The 15,184-nt window shown below is 35.6% G+C and overlaps 1 protein-coding gene across 1 annotated transcript in view; it reads right to left on the bottom strand.

Annotated features, from left to right (window-relative positions):
- The window catches only part of MMS22L (MMS22 like, DNA repair protein), a gene marked incomplete at its 5' end in the record, with an annotated part of 79,030 nt that overhangs the window by 46,177 nt on the left and 17,669 nt on the right, over positions 1-15,184 (bottom strand). Inside the window, 5 exons of the mRNA XM_083350015.1 lie at positions 4,247-4,756; positions 5,880-6,106; positions 6,648-6,767; positions 9,090-9,152; positions 14,855-15,034. Coding sequence (XP_083206141.1) covers positions 4,247-4,756; positions 5,880-6,106; positions 6,648-6,767; positions 9,090-9,152; positions 14,855-15,034 — 1,100 coding nt within the window. The remainder of the gene's footprint in view (positions 1-4,246; positions 4,757-5,879; positions 6,107-6,647; positions 6,768-9,089; positions 9,153-14,854; positions 15,035-15,184) is intronic.

Below are 15,184 nucleotides of genomic sequence, written 5' to 3' on the forward strand. Positions count from 1 at the left end.
GTTGGAGCATTCACCGATTCTGGAGGCAGGTTGTTACACTGGTTAATTGTTCTAACTGTCAGGAAGTTTCTCTTTAATTCTAAGTTGCTTCTCTCTTTGGTTAGTTTCCATCTGTTGCTTCTTGTCCTGCCTTCAGGCGCTTTGGAGAATAGCTTGACTCCCTCCCTGAGATATTGGAAGACTGCTATCGTGTCACCACTAGTTCTTCTCTTCATTAAACTAGACATTCCCAATTCCAGCAACCGTTCCCTATATGTTTTAGCCTCCAGTCCCCCGATCATCTTTGTTGCTCTTCTCTGTACTCTTTCTAGAGTCTCAACATCTTTTTTAACATCGTGATGACCAAAACTGGACGCAGTATTCCAAGTGTGGCCTTACCAAAGCACTGTAAAGTGGTATTAGTACTTCACTTGATCTTGATTCTATCCCTCTGTTAATGCAGCCTAGCACTGTGTTGGCTTTTTTGGCAGCTGCAGCACACTGCTGGCTCCTATTTAAGTGATTGTCCACTAGGACTCCGAGATCCCTCTCACAGTTACTACTATTGAGCAAGGTACCACCTATACTATACCTGTACATTTGGTAATTTGATATTAACATTTTATGTTTTAATTAAAATGTAACCATAAACTGCCTAGGGTTATCCTATGGTAAGATGGGCAGCCAATAAATTTGATAACTAGATAGATAAATGTGTGCATGCACAGCTGCTTTGCTAGGCTGTAGGTTACAAAATATTTCTTTTGAAGGCTTTGCACGGCTTTAATTTCACTCCCTTTTCTTCTTGAATAAATTTCTCCACTCGTTTCTGAATATATTAAGCATCATGGCACTTTTAATTCTTTTACTGTTAAAAACTGCATCTGAAATTTTAAAAAGCTGCAAAAATGGTGCCAAAGACTGCATGCAACCCACCCATTTCAGAGTTATGGATTAAGGACTGAGAAGACCCCCATTCAAAGTTATGAAACTTACTGCCTGGCTGGGGTCCATTTAGTATATCAGCCTATTTCATGAATTTGTTGCGAGAATAAATTTGAAGCAGTGAATGTTATCTTGAGTTCTTTTACACAAACGGAGTAGAAAAAAAAAGTCTAAGACCTATTTCCTTTGTCTCCTCTGTATTTCTTTTAAATATAAAGGTTAAGTGTGTAGAAAAAGGAGCTTTGAAATGCTTGCTTTGGAGGAAAAAAAAGGAATACTTACAAGACCTTTCTGCTCATACTTTATCTCAAGAATTTTTTTTTCATAGTATATTATAAACCCTAAAAAATAAAAGGGGCTATAGCACAAAAGGTGACTATCCTTTAACTGCAATATGGATGACAAGAATTAAACCACAATTTTGGCTACCTATCACTTTGTAAAATGAAAAAAAGGAAGAAAACCTTTCAATTTCTACAATCATTTCAAGTAGAATGTGATTACCAAATGTCTATATGATACGTTAAAGGGGACTGGTACAACTATTTGACATTCTAAGCTTTAAATACCAAGGCATTTAGTTAACACAGCGAAGTCAGTATTTTCATAATGCTACTTAATCAGCAATAAAGGAATGCTCCTGTGAGCCATCATCTTGGGTTAGCAGAAAAGTGGCATATGAAGTTATTATTAACTAACTGCCTACAGGGAGCTGCTTCTGTCTTTAATCAATGATCTCACTTCCTATCTACTTGCAAATTCTGACAGCCATAGAACTATTACACTCAATACAGTTGGCAGAGATATTACATTTATACAAGGAGTTGATATCTTATTCCCATCTGGATCTTGAAGTAGAAAGGATTGTTACAGTGAGGCATTTTCTCCTTTGCCAAATCAGAAAGGCAAACCAAGAATGCAAATGATTAATCTGGCCAAAGATATTGCTCTGTAATCCAATTCTCCCCATTGACATGTGCATACACACATCCATCCCCCCACGCACCCACCCACCCACAAAATAAAGTGCAGTTCTTCTATAGAGATAGATAGATAGATGATAGATAGATAGATAGATAGATAGATAGATAGATAGATAGATAGATAGATAGATGATAGATAGATAGACAGACAGATAATGTCGTTCAACTCTAGAGCCAGGAGAATACTCTGATCATGACAAAGAGCTGATGTTAACATTCTGCCCAGGTCGCTTTGGATAGTGAGATGAGTGTCGTATAAATTTATTTAATAAAAATAAACAAATTACATTGCCACTAACCAGTACAAAATGCAGATTTAGCATGTAGCCTCTGCTGTGAATTGAGCTCAATAACCTGGATCAGGTCCATCATAGCTATGGCAGCCCTGGACCTCTTTAGTGCTTCTGACTCTGAGCCCAGAAACAGCCGGTTGAAATCTCCCAGAGCCATCAGTCTCTAGAGAACTCCACTGTCAACTTCGTCACCGAGTCAAGGAGTTCAGGCAGAAGCAGTAGCTCTATCCAAGTGACATTTACTACGGTTGATCAAACTTTTGTTAACATCTGCATTATTTTTTAAAGCACTTGCTGTTCTTCCTTAAATCGAGAAGTTTATTCATTTACTTTTAAGGACTATTCTGTGTTCATAGACTATTCAAGGCCAAAGGACCGTCTAAGTAAGATAATATGCATGGCACACTTCAGAAGAAACGAAGAACAAATGGGTCCAGCTTCTAGATGGTTTTTGTTTTTAAAATACCAACTTAAACCAATTTATAAAGACTCTCCTAATAAATCACCTGCACTTTGTCAAATACTTTATCTTTGTTTAAACACAGCCTGGGGTGGAAAAAAAAATCAGCTGTCCTTGGATTTCTAAGCTACTGACAGGAGAAGTCAAACTATTCAGACAGTAACAAAGTACTTAAGGTAAACATGTAGGTGAGTTTCCCCTCAGTGTTCAGAAAGCCTATTTTCTGCAGTCCTACCCCCACAGTGTCCAATCAATAAATGCCTCATTATGGTGTATGGCAAAATGATGGGTGAAGATGACTTCTAGCTCTCCTAAAGAAACTTTTAGCCAAAAGAGCTGCCTCCAATGCAAATCATGAATAGAAATATGCTTACCACAAAAATGAAAATTTGGAGGTTTCTAACGATCACACAAATCAAGGGAAAACACATTTGGTTTTAATCACACACCTCCCCCTTTTTGTTTTTTTCAACTAGTCACAGTTTTTTCCTTCCAATGTATACTTTTTAAATAATATCTAACTTAACTGATGTAAAAATTGTACCTGACCTTTCTAAGCTGTAGTAAGACTCACAAAAGCATGCAAGCTCAGGAACCCAGCAGTCTGATTGTAGTAGTAAGATTTTTTTTTTTTGCAATGTCCCTCAGCAGTCTATCCTTACTGTGGTAGGACCACTGAAATCAACTCTCTATGAAGAGAGTCCACCTCTTGTGGAACCCATAATATCATCTGAGGTGCCTTCTGTCACATCAAGACAGCAGAAGAATGGAAACTATTTGTGTTAGCTTATTCTCCTGTAAAGAAGATCTGACTAGTTTTAATTATTATGTTACATGGCCTGGAAGCCTCTTAGAAGACGAAGGATCAAATTTAAGCACGAAGAACAACTGCTGCCATTCATGGAGAACATTGGAATTTAACTTCCCTGCTGTTTGTTAAATGTTTGCCATATATAGCAAATGAGGGAAGAACCTGAAGTAAGTAGATAATACATGGGAAAAATAATGATCAAAAACATTGGTACAATTAATTTCATATTCTTCTACTCCATTTATTTCATGGTGTGTAATTCAAGATCCAAATTGAAAGAGTATGTTAAAAAATATTGTATATCTTTTCCCCCCTAATTGTCACTAATTATACATGCACATCTTCACTTATCATTGTTATCCACAAGTAATGAATATGCATGTGTCTAACAGCTCTTACTTATCTATTTTTATATCAAAAAACCTGAAAGCTTCCAAGCTTATTTCAGCTCCTCGCTACATATGTTGGCCAAATGGGTCTCTGCAGATGGCAAAATGTGTGTGAACACTGCTCTTTAGGGAGAATTCTATCTCACAACCATTTTTGTCTGCCTTCAGATTTCTTGTCCATTGTATTTGGTACTTTCTCTCTTTACACGATAATTGTTATATTATTTCAATCGCATTTATATGCTACTCAGATAGTTGTAAGGGAAAAGGGTGGTTCAGTAAAATTTTAATAAATGCATAAATAGTGCACCACATATATTACCGTGAAGGTCTGTTGAAATCAATAAAAAAGGAACTTCAGAAAACAGACCTAAAAAAATTCTCACCTCAGCCTGAACAAAACGGCTTGCAGGAAGTTTAACACAGCGGCCAGTTCAGCTCCTCGGCAACCGGGCAACAACATACTAAACCCATCACTCATCAGCTTTTCTTCAGAAAGGTTCAGGTATAAGCTGCTTTCAAAAACTTCTTGGACCCCATCGACATACGTGGAAAGCAGCCTCCAAAGGTTTTGTTTCTGCAGGTGGTCATTTCTTGCGACTAAAAATTCTTTTGCCTTTTCACAGAAAGCCACCGAGAGTGGCTCGGCAAGTATTCCGATATCCATGCTCTTGTCAATGTACGTTAAGATGAAAGCAAAGTACCCTTTCCAGATGAGACCTTTCTGGGTAACACTGGTAGAAGTGGGGCTAAGGAAACGCAGAAGTTCCATCATGCGGCTAGCCACATCTTCTGTCTCTGCTAAGGCCGCCAGCACCAGGAAAAGGTACAAGAAATTTTGAAGTCCAACTTCTGTCAGTTCACACATTCTTTTCTGGTGGAATTTTGAATAAATTCTGCATTATAAAAGAAAACCCCCAGATTTGTTCCTTTAAAATTTGTTTTGAATTTATTTATTTCATTTATTTGTTTAAGGCATTTACTGTATATACCTGCCCATCTTCTAACCAACTCTGGGAAGCTCCCAATCAATTGTTCTTTGAATTGATGATCCCTGCTAGTTTTAGTTCCAAAGAACTCTTTGATGGAAAATGATGTTGAATGAATGAATGCCTTTCTACTAAAAATGTATTACTGTATGCGTATTTCTTCAACATTCCACTTTGTTTATACCAGTACATTCAGAATAAGGAACAAAAACCTTCCACAGCATAGGAAACTTTAAGATATGCCTGACAAGTGTGACGGAGCTAATGTAAATCACAAATGTCACATGAGAAAGAGGCACTGTTGAGATTTGGAACAAAAGTTTTACTTCTGTCTACTTTTCATCAAACAGAAGCTGCTAATACATGAAGCATGAATAATATATATGTGATGTCCTTTGGGGAGAAAGTGAAAATTGATTTATCAAATCTAGTAAAATATTATTATCAACTAAAGTTTTTCCTGATGTATCATCAATTGAAGTTTTTTCCTGCTTTACAATGAACTTTTTTTATACACTGGTAAAATTTATGACAGTCTTCTACAATCCAGTCCTGTTAGGAGCAATTTGACTAAAATTACCCATTCTCTGTTGTCAATATGAAGGAATAATCCCAACAAATTTTTAGAGCAGCAAATTTGGAAAACTTTGTTCTACATTTTTACTGGGATCTGAGAAGAACATTTAAGACTGAATGTGTCATGAGAAAACAACCAAAAAGCAAAAGCATGGTGGTTTCTATTGATCCTTTTCTGGACTGATCCATAAACTTCTGGATCATCAGGAGTGTGGATTATAGCATGTGGAAGTCAGTATCTATGAATATAAATCTTAAAAAATGGATGCTTCTAAAATAAGACAAAAAGTGTCCACAATAAAAAGGACATGGTGGATGAAAAATCCTAGGTGGAAAACTATTAAGCTGCTCAGAGTAACCTTATAGGGGACATGGGCAGGATAGATAGATAGATAGATAGATAGATAGATAGATAGATAGATAGATAGATAGATAGATAGATAGATCCGCATACCTTCCTTTGATCTGCTTCCATGGATGAACTCCATTGGTCTTGCCTGCTTTCTTCATTATTTGTGCCAAAATGCGAAGAAAAAATTGGAAACTGTTGCAGGATACATACATGTCAGGTGTATGTACATCACTGCAGTAGCTCTTTATCAACTCATACATAGACAAGGGTGTCTTGCTAATATTTGCAAGACCTTTGAGGCCAAACCAAGGAATGGTAAAGGGATTGTTCTGCAAAAAAAAAAGTTGCATAATATGGCAGAAACTTTCTTGTTATTTTATCATAACCAATCAGATGTCTAATAGCCGAGGAAGTAAACAGCTCTCTAGCTTTAGATCGTAAATCACCTAATGAATGCTAGTTGGGGATCCACTGCTCCTTTCTTCTCATCACAACAGCTGAAAATGAAATTTCCTATATTTGGCAACTAGGTATTTATTTAGTATATTTATTGAAAATATAATATGTCAATTTTTAAAAAAAAACATATTACTGATCTGAAAGAATTTCTGTGGTACAGTGCAATGCACACTGAATGCATATATAAAACTGATCATTTGTTTTACAAAATCTAGAATGATTATTTGCCAGATAATAACAAGGTGTAACAAGTTTAAGTTAAAATATTTCAAATATTGTGAACTTGTATTGTTGTTGGAATAAAATAATGTAAAAATTAATAAACCTACCACTTAACAAAAAGCACTGGAATACTTTTTTAAAGAAAAACCTCCAAATTTTAGATTTTTTTAAAAAAACATATTCACTAACCAGATTTTTGCTGTAATGTTCCCAAACTATGGTGACAATAGTGAGATTTACATCCCAGATGTGGCTTAATGTCAAGCAACACTGAAGATGCATCCGTAATTGTTCTTCTAAAATTCCAGCCTAGCAGACAAAACATTAAGATGTTATTCATTTAAAAAAAAATATCAAGGTTTCCATTTTATAAAACCTTGACCACCAGTCAAATCGGAAGGATTCACATTTAAGGACTTCATTTTATAACTACTGTTTCTGGCTTAAAAGGAAATTCTGTTAAAACAATATGCAAAATAGAAAAAAGCAATTTGAGAAACGATGGTACTGTTATCTACTAATCTCCATGTATATTTTTTAGGCGTCTGAATCATGACATACTTCAAAGATAATTTGGAGCTTAATTCATGGTGAGGCTATGTTTAAGCATGCTCCAGCAAAATTGTTTGGGGCCAAAAATAGTTCCTAATGCCTAGGAAGGAGCATCAACAGACGCAAATGAAAAATTCTAACTTTCTAGCTACGAACATGACAGAATTAGCTCACTTATAGCGATTCTTTATTGTAACTTTAAATGCCAGCATTCTGTGAGCTATAGTATTTACACATTTGCCAGACAGTTAAGACTGTAGCATTTTCAAGAACAGAAATAAAATATAATCCTTGGTCAATTGTACTGGAACTGGCCAACAGAAATCCATTTTTAAGGGTAAAACAGAATATTGATTTAGGAACATTATTTCACACCTTGGCTAAGGCCATTGATCATGATAAGTTATAAATCGTGGTTATTAAATACAACAGTAGGTTCAAAAAAATCTTTTTTTTAAAGTTTAGCTTGATATATAAGCACAATTTTTTTTGATACAAATGTTTGCTTATCTTAAGAAAAATTATTCCTCCTTTATATACAATCATATATTGTCTACAATGGACAGGCCAAAAACAAGGCAGTATTTAAAAATAAATGCTTAATCAATGAGTTCAATTCCAAGGAAACTTTCTACCCGACCCCAACAAGCAGCTACATTTTTTATTCTTCAAATCTCAGCAACATACAGTAACTAAACCTACTCTATCACCATTTTAACCAAGAAAGACCAGCTAAATTTCCTAAAATACATTTTAGAGTAAAGTACTATATGCTATGAAATTATATTTTACAGTAAAATGTAAGGGAGGGGAGGGTTTAATAACCATTCGTATACTTTTCCAAAGGCTACATAAAAAAATTATAAAATATTTTTGAGAATATATGTTTGAAAATCACTTTCATTCACCATATAAACAATTAAAACTGTTGTTCTTCCCTAACACTTTAATTTTCTTCTTCTAACACTAATACACCCACACCCACAATGCTATGTTCATTGTCACAGAAGTAAGTTCCACTTAATTCAAAGAAACTGTGATAAATATACATAAAATTACACCTATCACTTCAATTAGGATAATATGCATAGTTTTGCTGGTACCAAAAAAATGTGAATTTGTGCTAAAATTCTCACACAATTTTCTTCCTCTTTGTTGTACAGGGCTAATAGATCTTTTGAATTACAGAATTTGAGGCTGAATCTTTATGGGGATGGGGGACAAACAGGAACAACAACATGGTACAACTGTCTTCCTTTGACAGGAAGCTTCATAATATTTCAGTAAATGGAATCTTGGATAAATTTTGAATTCATTTATGGAGTAGTTAAAAGTCAAAAAGTCAAAACCCTTTTGCTTGACTACGTGGCTAGCTATCTTTAGCTACGCACAAAACAATTAAAAACAAATTATTTATGTAATGGTTGATACTAAGTTAGCATTTATACCATGCAACCAAGAACAAATTCACAAAAAAACCATATTAATATGTGCAGCATACTTAAAAGTACTTTTAAAAGGAGGTCACTTCTGACCTCTGGGCCACAAAGTATTGCATTAACAGCTCTGCAGAAAGAAAAATGATAAGGTATGAAATGAGAGCTCAAAAGCTACAACCTTATCAGCAAGAGTTTGATTCAAGCCTGTAAGACAAATTGCTCAGCAAGTCAAGTCACCTTCCTGCTGTGATGAGGATATAGCTGAATTTTCAATGCAATAGACTATCTCCCTTATCACGTCTCTCAACTTGATACCCTCAGATGCAGTATACATTTTCTAAGCATCCTGTTCTTATTTGGAATATATCTTGTCGAAGGAGCCAAGTAACACGTCCAGGATAATTATCTCTACCATGCACCTTATCTGACAATTTATCTTCAAAAAACAACATTTAAGAGTATATCTTCTAACAAGAAAAGAACTATGTAGAATCCTAGCTTACTTAAAAGATCAACAGGGATGGACATATTCAAAATTAATTTCAGAAAGAAAGTGAACGAATAAGGTACATTAAACCCCTTGTCCCCATATTTTGAAGCAGCCATCATCCAACTTTCAAGTTATTACTAAAATACTTACTTGATTATTAACAGACTGTTTCAGCAGATCTTCAACATAAGGCCAGTTGGATTCTACTGATTTCTGAATGGAAAATAGTTGGAAAAAATAATTAATAATATCAGTAACAATTACTCTTTAAAAACCTATTCATTAGTAACTTATACTGAAGTCAATGATCTCTCAGCTAACTAACAGGATTGCAATCTAAATAAACTAGGCAGAGGTTATATTTCTGACCTGGAAAAAAAGTGAGTAAAAGCACATGAGGACAGAGGTAAATAAAGATATGCAGGTTTTTCAGAAAGAAAATAGGAAGAGTTCCCTCTTTCATAAAAGTAGCTCCTGGTTCACTGAGTGAAGCTGACTGGGAGAAGTTTCAGGACACCCTAAAAGAAGTATTATTTCATAAAGTGTATAAATAAAATATAAAATTTACTATTATAAAATTGGCCGACTTCATGACCTAATGACCTTAGTGGTGGTTGCAAGTGAACTCATTGTTAGTTATGGCATGATTGGCTAAAACCATCATAAAACATGGTCACGTGACTGCGGGGGGGGGGGAACAGGAGGAGGGAAGAACTGCTAAAACTTCTCTGGTCTTAACTCCGCCTTTGCAAGTAGGCTGTAACTCTGAATGTTTATTAAGCAACCATTTGTAAGTTGAAGATTATATGTAGACAAATTCATGAGAGTTTGTTTAATGCCTCTCCTATATCACTGGCAATAGTTTCTATTGAGAGTTATATTCTACGACTAATGAATTTTCTATATGTACATGATGGAGCAACTAAAGCCTGGGATTCATCCAACATGTTTTTTCTCATGAATATATCTATGACCTGTAAGTGAAACTGTGAAACTTTTTCACTATTTTTAAAATTAGTACCTAAAAAACCTCTTTCTATCCTGTTCTTCCTATCTGCATTTCTGAGCCTTGCAGAGAACAAATTCATTTTGTTTTTGTTGGAGTAAAATATTTAATATCACCTTTTACCTAGAAGAAAAAGATCTTCAGAATGCATAAATATAATATAAATTATCCTTTAGGTTCTAAATTCATTGTGTCTACTATACTCTATTTAAAGCAGGGGTGTCAAAGTCACAATGTCATGTGACGGGTCGTGACGCGTGACTTTTTTTCCATTGCTGGCAATGGGGTGGGCGCAGTTTCGCCATGACGCATCCGGCCTGTGGGCTGGCAGTTTGACACCCCTGATTTAAAGGATCAAGAACGCAGCTAATTTCAATGGATTTCATATGAATCACAATTAGCAATTAATTAATTTACATATTTTTTCTAAGGATCATAGCCAGCATGTGTTATAAGTTAGTTTTCCTGCAATTCTTAACCACAAGTGGTGTTAATGAAATCTACCGGAAGATCTAGAAATGATCACTGCCCTCTCTGATTTGCTCTAGGTTAATGAGGAATAAAGTATTAAGCCCTTCTGTTTACACAAATCAAGTTTGTGTAAACAAACTTTTTCAAGATTTTACACAAATCAGTTCAAAAGGTTTTCAAGTCTCGAACTAAAATTCCCCAACAGTGATAAAGTGACAACCATTTTCTATCTTTAATAAAAAGTGCTTTTGCCTTTACAATATAGGGTTTCATAAAGCATTGCAGAATATTCACTTCCTTAGTATATCTGTCATTTCTGCCTAAGGAAAACAGCTGTGATACCATCTGGCAAACAAACACACATGTAGTTCTGAGCTAATAGCATAAAATATGATTTTTGCATTCATTTGTCATGTAACCTAAAGAGACAACTTGAGTTGCAACTTTAAGTGTGTAGGCAACATTTCTTTTTAACTCTATGCAAAAAGAATCTAGTTTCTTCTTCTGGTTCACTTGTTGAGTTGCTAAGCTGCTCAGCTGGAAAGCACTCTTTGCTTATCTTAGAAAGTATTTTAAACTATTCAAAGGTAAGAATATTTAGTTCACTCAAACCCCCTTTGCTTATCTTAGAAAGTATTTTAAACTATTCAAAGGTAAGAATATTTAGTCACTCAAACCCCCTTTGGTAGCCCTGAGCAGCATTAAAATTGACGCCTGCCATGTTCAAAAGTTGTAATATTTCTAATTCTATTTGGTTTTTGAAATTTATGAATATAGCCTTTAAGAATATGATAATGCAGACTCTTTGGGTGTTAGGAAAAGACACTTAAGATCTATCTGTGTTTTACAAATTTTCAAAAAGTTATATATTTTCTTAGAGAAATTTGACACTTCCCAATTTTTGATCCAATGCAAATTACTACCACTAAATATTTATTTATTTATTATATTTATTATTGGGATTTATATGCCGCCCTATCTCCCGAAGGACTCAGGGCGGCTAAAAACAATAACATACAATAATACAGAAGTTAAAATTAAAATTAAAATTAAAGGCCCCTGTAGAATAAATTAAAATTAAAATTAAAATAAATTAAAAATTAGAGTTAAAAATTAAGAACATAATTAAAATCCCTGTCATTCCAGGTCAGCCTGGTGGAAAAGGAGTGTTTTGAGGCCGCGGCGAAAGGACTGGAGATCTGGGGCCATCCGAAGCTCAGGGGGGAGCTGGTTCCATAGGGCTCGCGCTCCCACAGAGAAGGCTCTCCCCCTGGGGGTCGCCAACCGACATTGTCTAGCCGATGGTACCCTGAGGAGGCCTTCTCTGTGTGAGCGTACTGGGCGATGGGAAGTCGTTCCCGGCAGCAGACGGTCCTGCAAGTATCCCGGGCCTAAGCCATGTAGGGCTTTAAAAACTGATGGGATATATCAAGGTTTACTAAATAAATGACAGCAAACATGTCTATATTCAGCACGAAGCCAAAATCAAATAAATTATGTAATGGTATACTGCAATGTGCAAATAGATAAACCAGTTCATGTATTTTTGAAGCTGCACCGATCTTTCCTAAAAAAAAATATTATTTATGAAATGTTATTTTATACTGAAACCATGTAAGTGTGCGTATGAAATCCAGTCTGTTATAGTGTCAAAGTATTGGTGACCTTTCTAATAATTTCAATCTTCAAATACAAGTATACATTGCCAAAATAGACAATCCGAAGATATAAAATAATTGTTTTAAAATATCATAGAGGAAATTGCCAATTAACTAAAGGTAAGGCAATTTAGGATAGGTAGTATGTGTTTCTGGCCTGCTTGAATAATCCAAGGTTTGGAAACTAACAACAGAAACAGCTTTTTGGAAAAGAAATAAGTGAAGAGGTGTGTTTGTACACATTGTACAAACATGTTGAGTTTTTCATGTTGTACATGTTGAGTTTTCCACTTCTGAGAATTAAGTGGTTGCTTTAGTCTTTATTCTTGCAGAAGCCAAGCAGAAGCAACCAGACCACAAAAATTAGTATGCATGTTCCCACTAAGACTGATTATTTAGTAATTTTGGTTTCAATTTTTATTAATTTTCAAAAGTTATTAATATTAAGCACCCAGACTTCATTATGGTGTTCAAGGTCAGTGTAAATTCATAGCGATAATTTACCAGACATTAGGATTTCATAGACTGGCTTCATATAGAAACAAAGTGATGCTTTTATTAAAAGCAGCTCATTAAACAAACCCCAATTGGCTGGGGTTATAGGCCACTGTAAACCAAGCCAAATTGTAGTATGGCTTGATCCGTTTCTCTGACCAGCTGAAAATCAGAATCTAATGAAAACAATGCTTAAAGAATGATAACAAATGTAAAATTTCACAAATAGAATATATACCTATAAAAACTACAAGTCAACTAAATGCAGTCAAACCCTCAGTGCTTAACATATGCATTAAATAAGCATATAGTTATAATATTGTTTTCTCTGGGGTAAGAAATAAGATGCAGAGCACAGAAAAGAAATAAATTCAAGAAATTAAAAGCTTGGGATTTCTGCTTTCTTTAAAAAAGTTAACACAGTTAGAATTACTTTTCGCCCAGTCAGTTCACTGTATATCTCCACAAATTTCTACCATTCAAACCACCCCTTCTTCCATCCCATTCATATTTTGCTTCATACACTGGTACTTGGTGTCTTTTTCAAGATGTCATCAGCTCTACTGATCTCTCAGTTTTGCATTCAAATCACATTTCCTATATTCAGCGCCCATACATTCTTGACCTTATCTCTTCTTATTTTACTGCTTAAATACTTCCGCATACAGCTAACTTTTATATTTCTCCCAACATACCTCTCGCTTCTAGATAACGAGGGCAGCAGACATGTTGTTAAACCAGTACCATTTCTGCTTCTTTTGGAAAGCATTTCATAACCAGGGGTGTCAAACTCAATTTCATTGAGGGCCGCATCAGCATTGTGGTTGCCCTCAGGGGGCCGGGTGGGCGTGGCCTGGGTGGGTGTGGCCTACTGGGTGGGCATGGCTAGAGTGCATATAACCTACTGGGTGGGCATGGCCAGCTCTACATCGTTCGCATCAAGGGTGCCTATGGGGGCCTGGGCAGGAGTGGGACAGATCTGAGGGTCTCTGGCAGAAGGAGGGTCTCTGGGCCAGGGCCAAGGCAGTGGGGGCTGTTCCCTCACTGTTTCCAGGATGGCTTTGCAGGCCACATGAAACCACTTCGCGGGCCGGATCCGGCCCCCAGGCCTTGTGTTTGACATGTCTGTTTCAGACCATATACCATTATACCCATCTTAAAATGTTCTTCCTTTCAAATACATGAATTTATCTACTTGCTCTAGTTTTTCACTACTTGTCTATGACTTGCAAATGCTCGCCCTCTTCTGTCAAGCACCACCACCTTGGTCTTTGATACATTAATTTTTAAATCCATCCTCCTTGATGCATCAGTCCAACACTCACAGCAAACCATTTTACTTCTCTGCTAACAATATGGTTTTATTTATATACAAAGGCATACGTATATTCATCTTCTCACTATACACTCAAGGAGAGAAGCAACCTAGAACTAAGGAGAAACTTCCTGACAGTTAGAACAACTAACCAGTGGAACAACCTGCCTCCAGAAGTGGTGAATGCTCCAATAGTGGACGTTTTTAAGAAGAGACTGGACAGCCATTTGTCTGAAATGGTATAGGGTTTCCTGCCTTAGCAGGGGGTTGGACTAGACGACCTCCAAGGTCCCTTCCAACTTTTATTATTATTATTATTATTATTATTATTATTATTATTATTAATAATAATAATAATAATAATTCCATCAACACAAGCATTCTCTGTACATTTCCCCACAAATACGTTGAACAAGCAAGGGGACACGGCACATCTTTCTCTTTTTCCCTGCTTAATGCTAAAGCATTTGCTAAGCCTTCCATTTGTTCTGAAACCCATCCTTTATCTATCACTCTTCCATTATCTACCACTTTTATTGCATTCAGCCGCCAGCCTTCAATAACATAATCATTGCAAAACATTCCATAATTCAAGATTACTCTCTTTATAATATGTTTTGCCTAAATCAACACATGTTCTTTTTCACACTGACACACTCTCAATGAGCTTAAAGAATAAATATTTTTAAAACAGGAATGTAGCAATTAAAAACACCTGTAGCCTTTGACTGTTAACATTGCCTTGTTACTAAACTGGTGCCTGTCATTTCACTTTTTAAAGAAAAATATAGCAAGCATTTCTGTAGGTAGGATAGGATTAAGATCCCTGTATTTAAGATGAATATTCCTGTATCTCACATTTAAGAAATTTACATGCCATTTTGTTCACAAGTATTAAAAATATTTGGGAAATTAATGAAATATTAAAAGCGCCTTACAAATATTCTTTGTGGAAAAAAGACAAACTTACCTTTTCATCTATATATCCATTCCGGTCAATATGATAAAGTGAAGCCAAGTGGGTTATAATCCACCAACTGAAACTCAGTAGATCCTTGCATGGAATTGATTCAAAAGCAGACACTGTACCAGTACCATTGTTTTTTTCGAACACTTTATTCAGAATTTTATTTAGCCAGTTCCAAAAAGACTGTAAAAAAACAACAGTTTTTAAAAGGAATCCTGCAGATTTCAACCATCTGCTTTGCTCTTGAAGAACTTGTCTTATTCCTTTTTTTTTTTTTTTTGCTTTATCAGATAGCAGGTTACATAGGGGCAGATTCTGAGGCTGAAATAGAAA

Source organism: Vipera ursinii (genome assembly GCF_947247035.1).
Source record: "Vipera ursinii genome assembly, chromosome: 1".
Taxonomy (NCBI): domain Eukaryota; kingdom Metazoa; phylum Chordata; class Lepidosauria; order Squamata; family Viperidae; genus Vipera; species Vipera ursinii.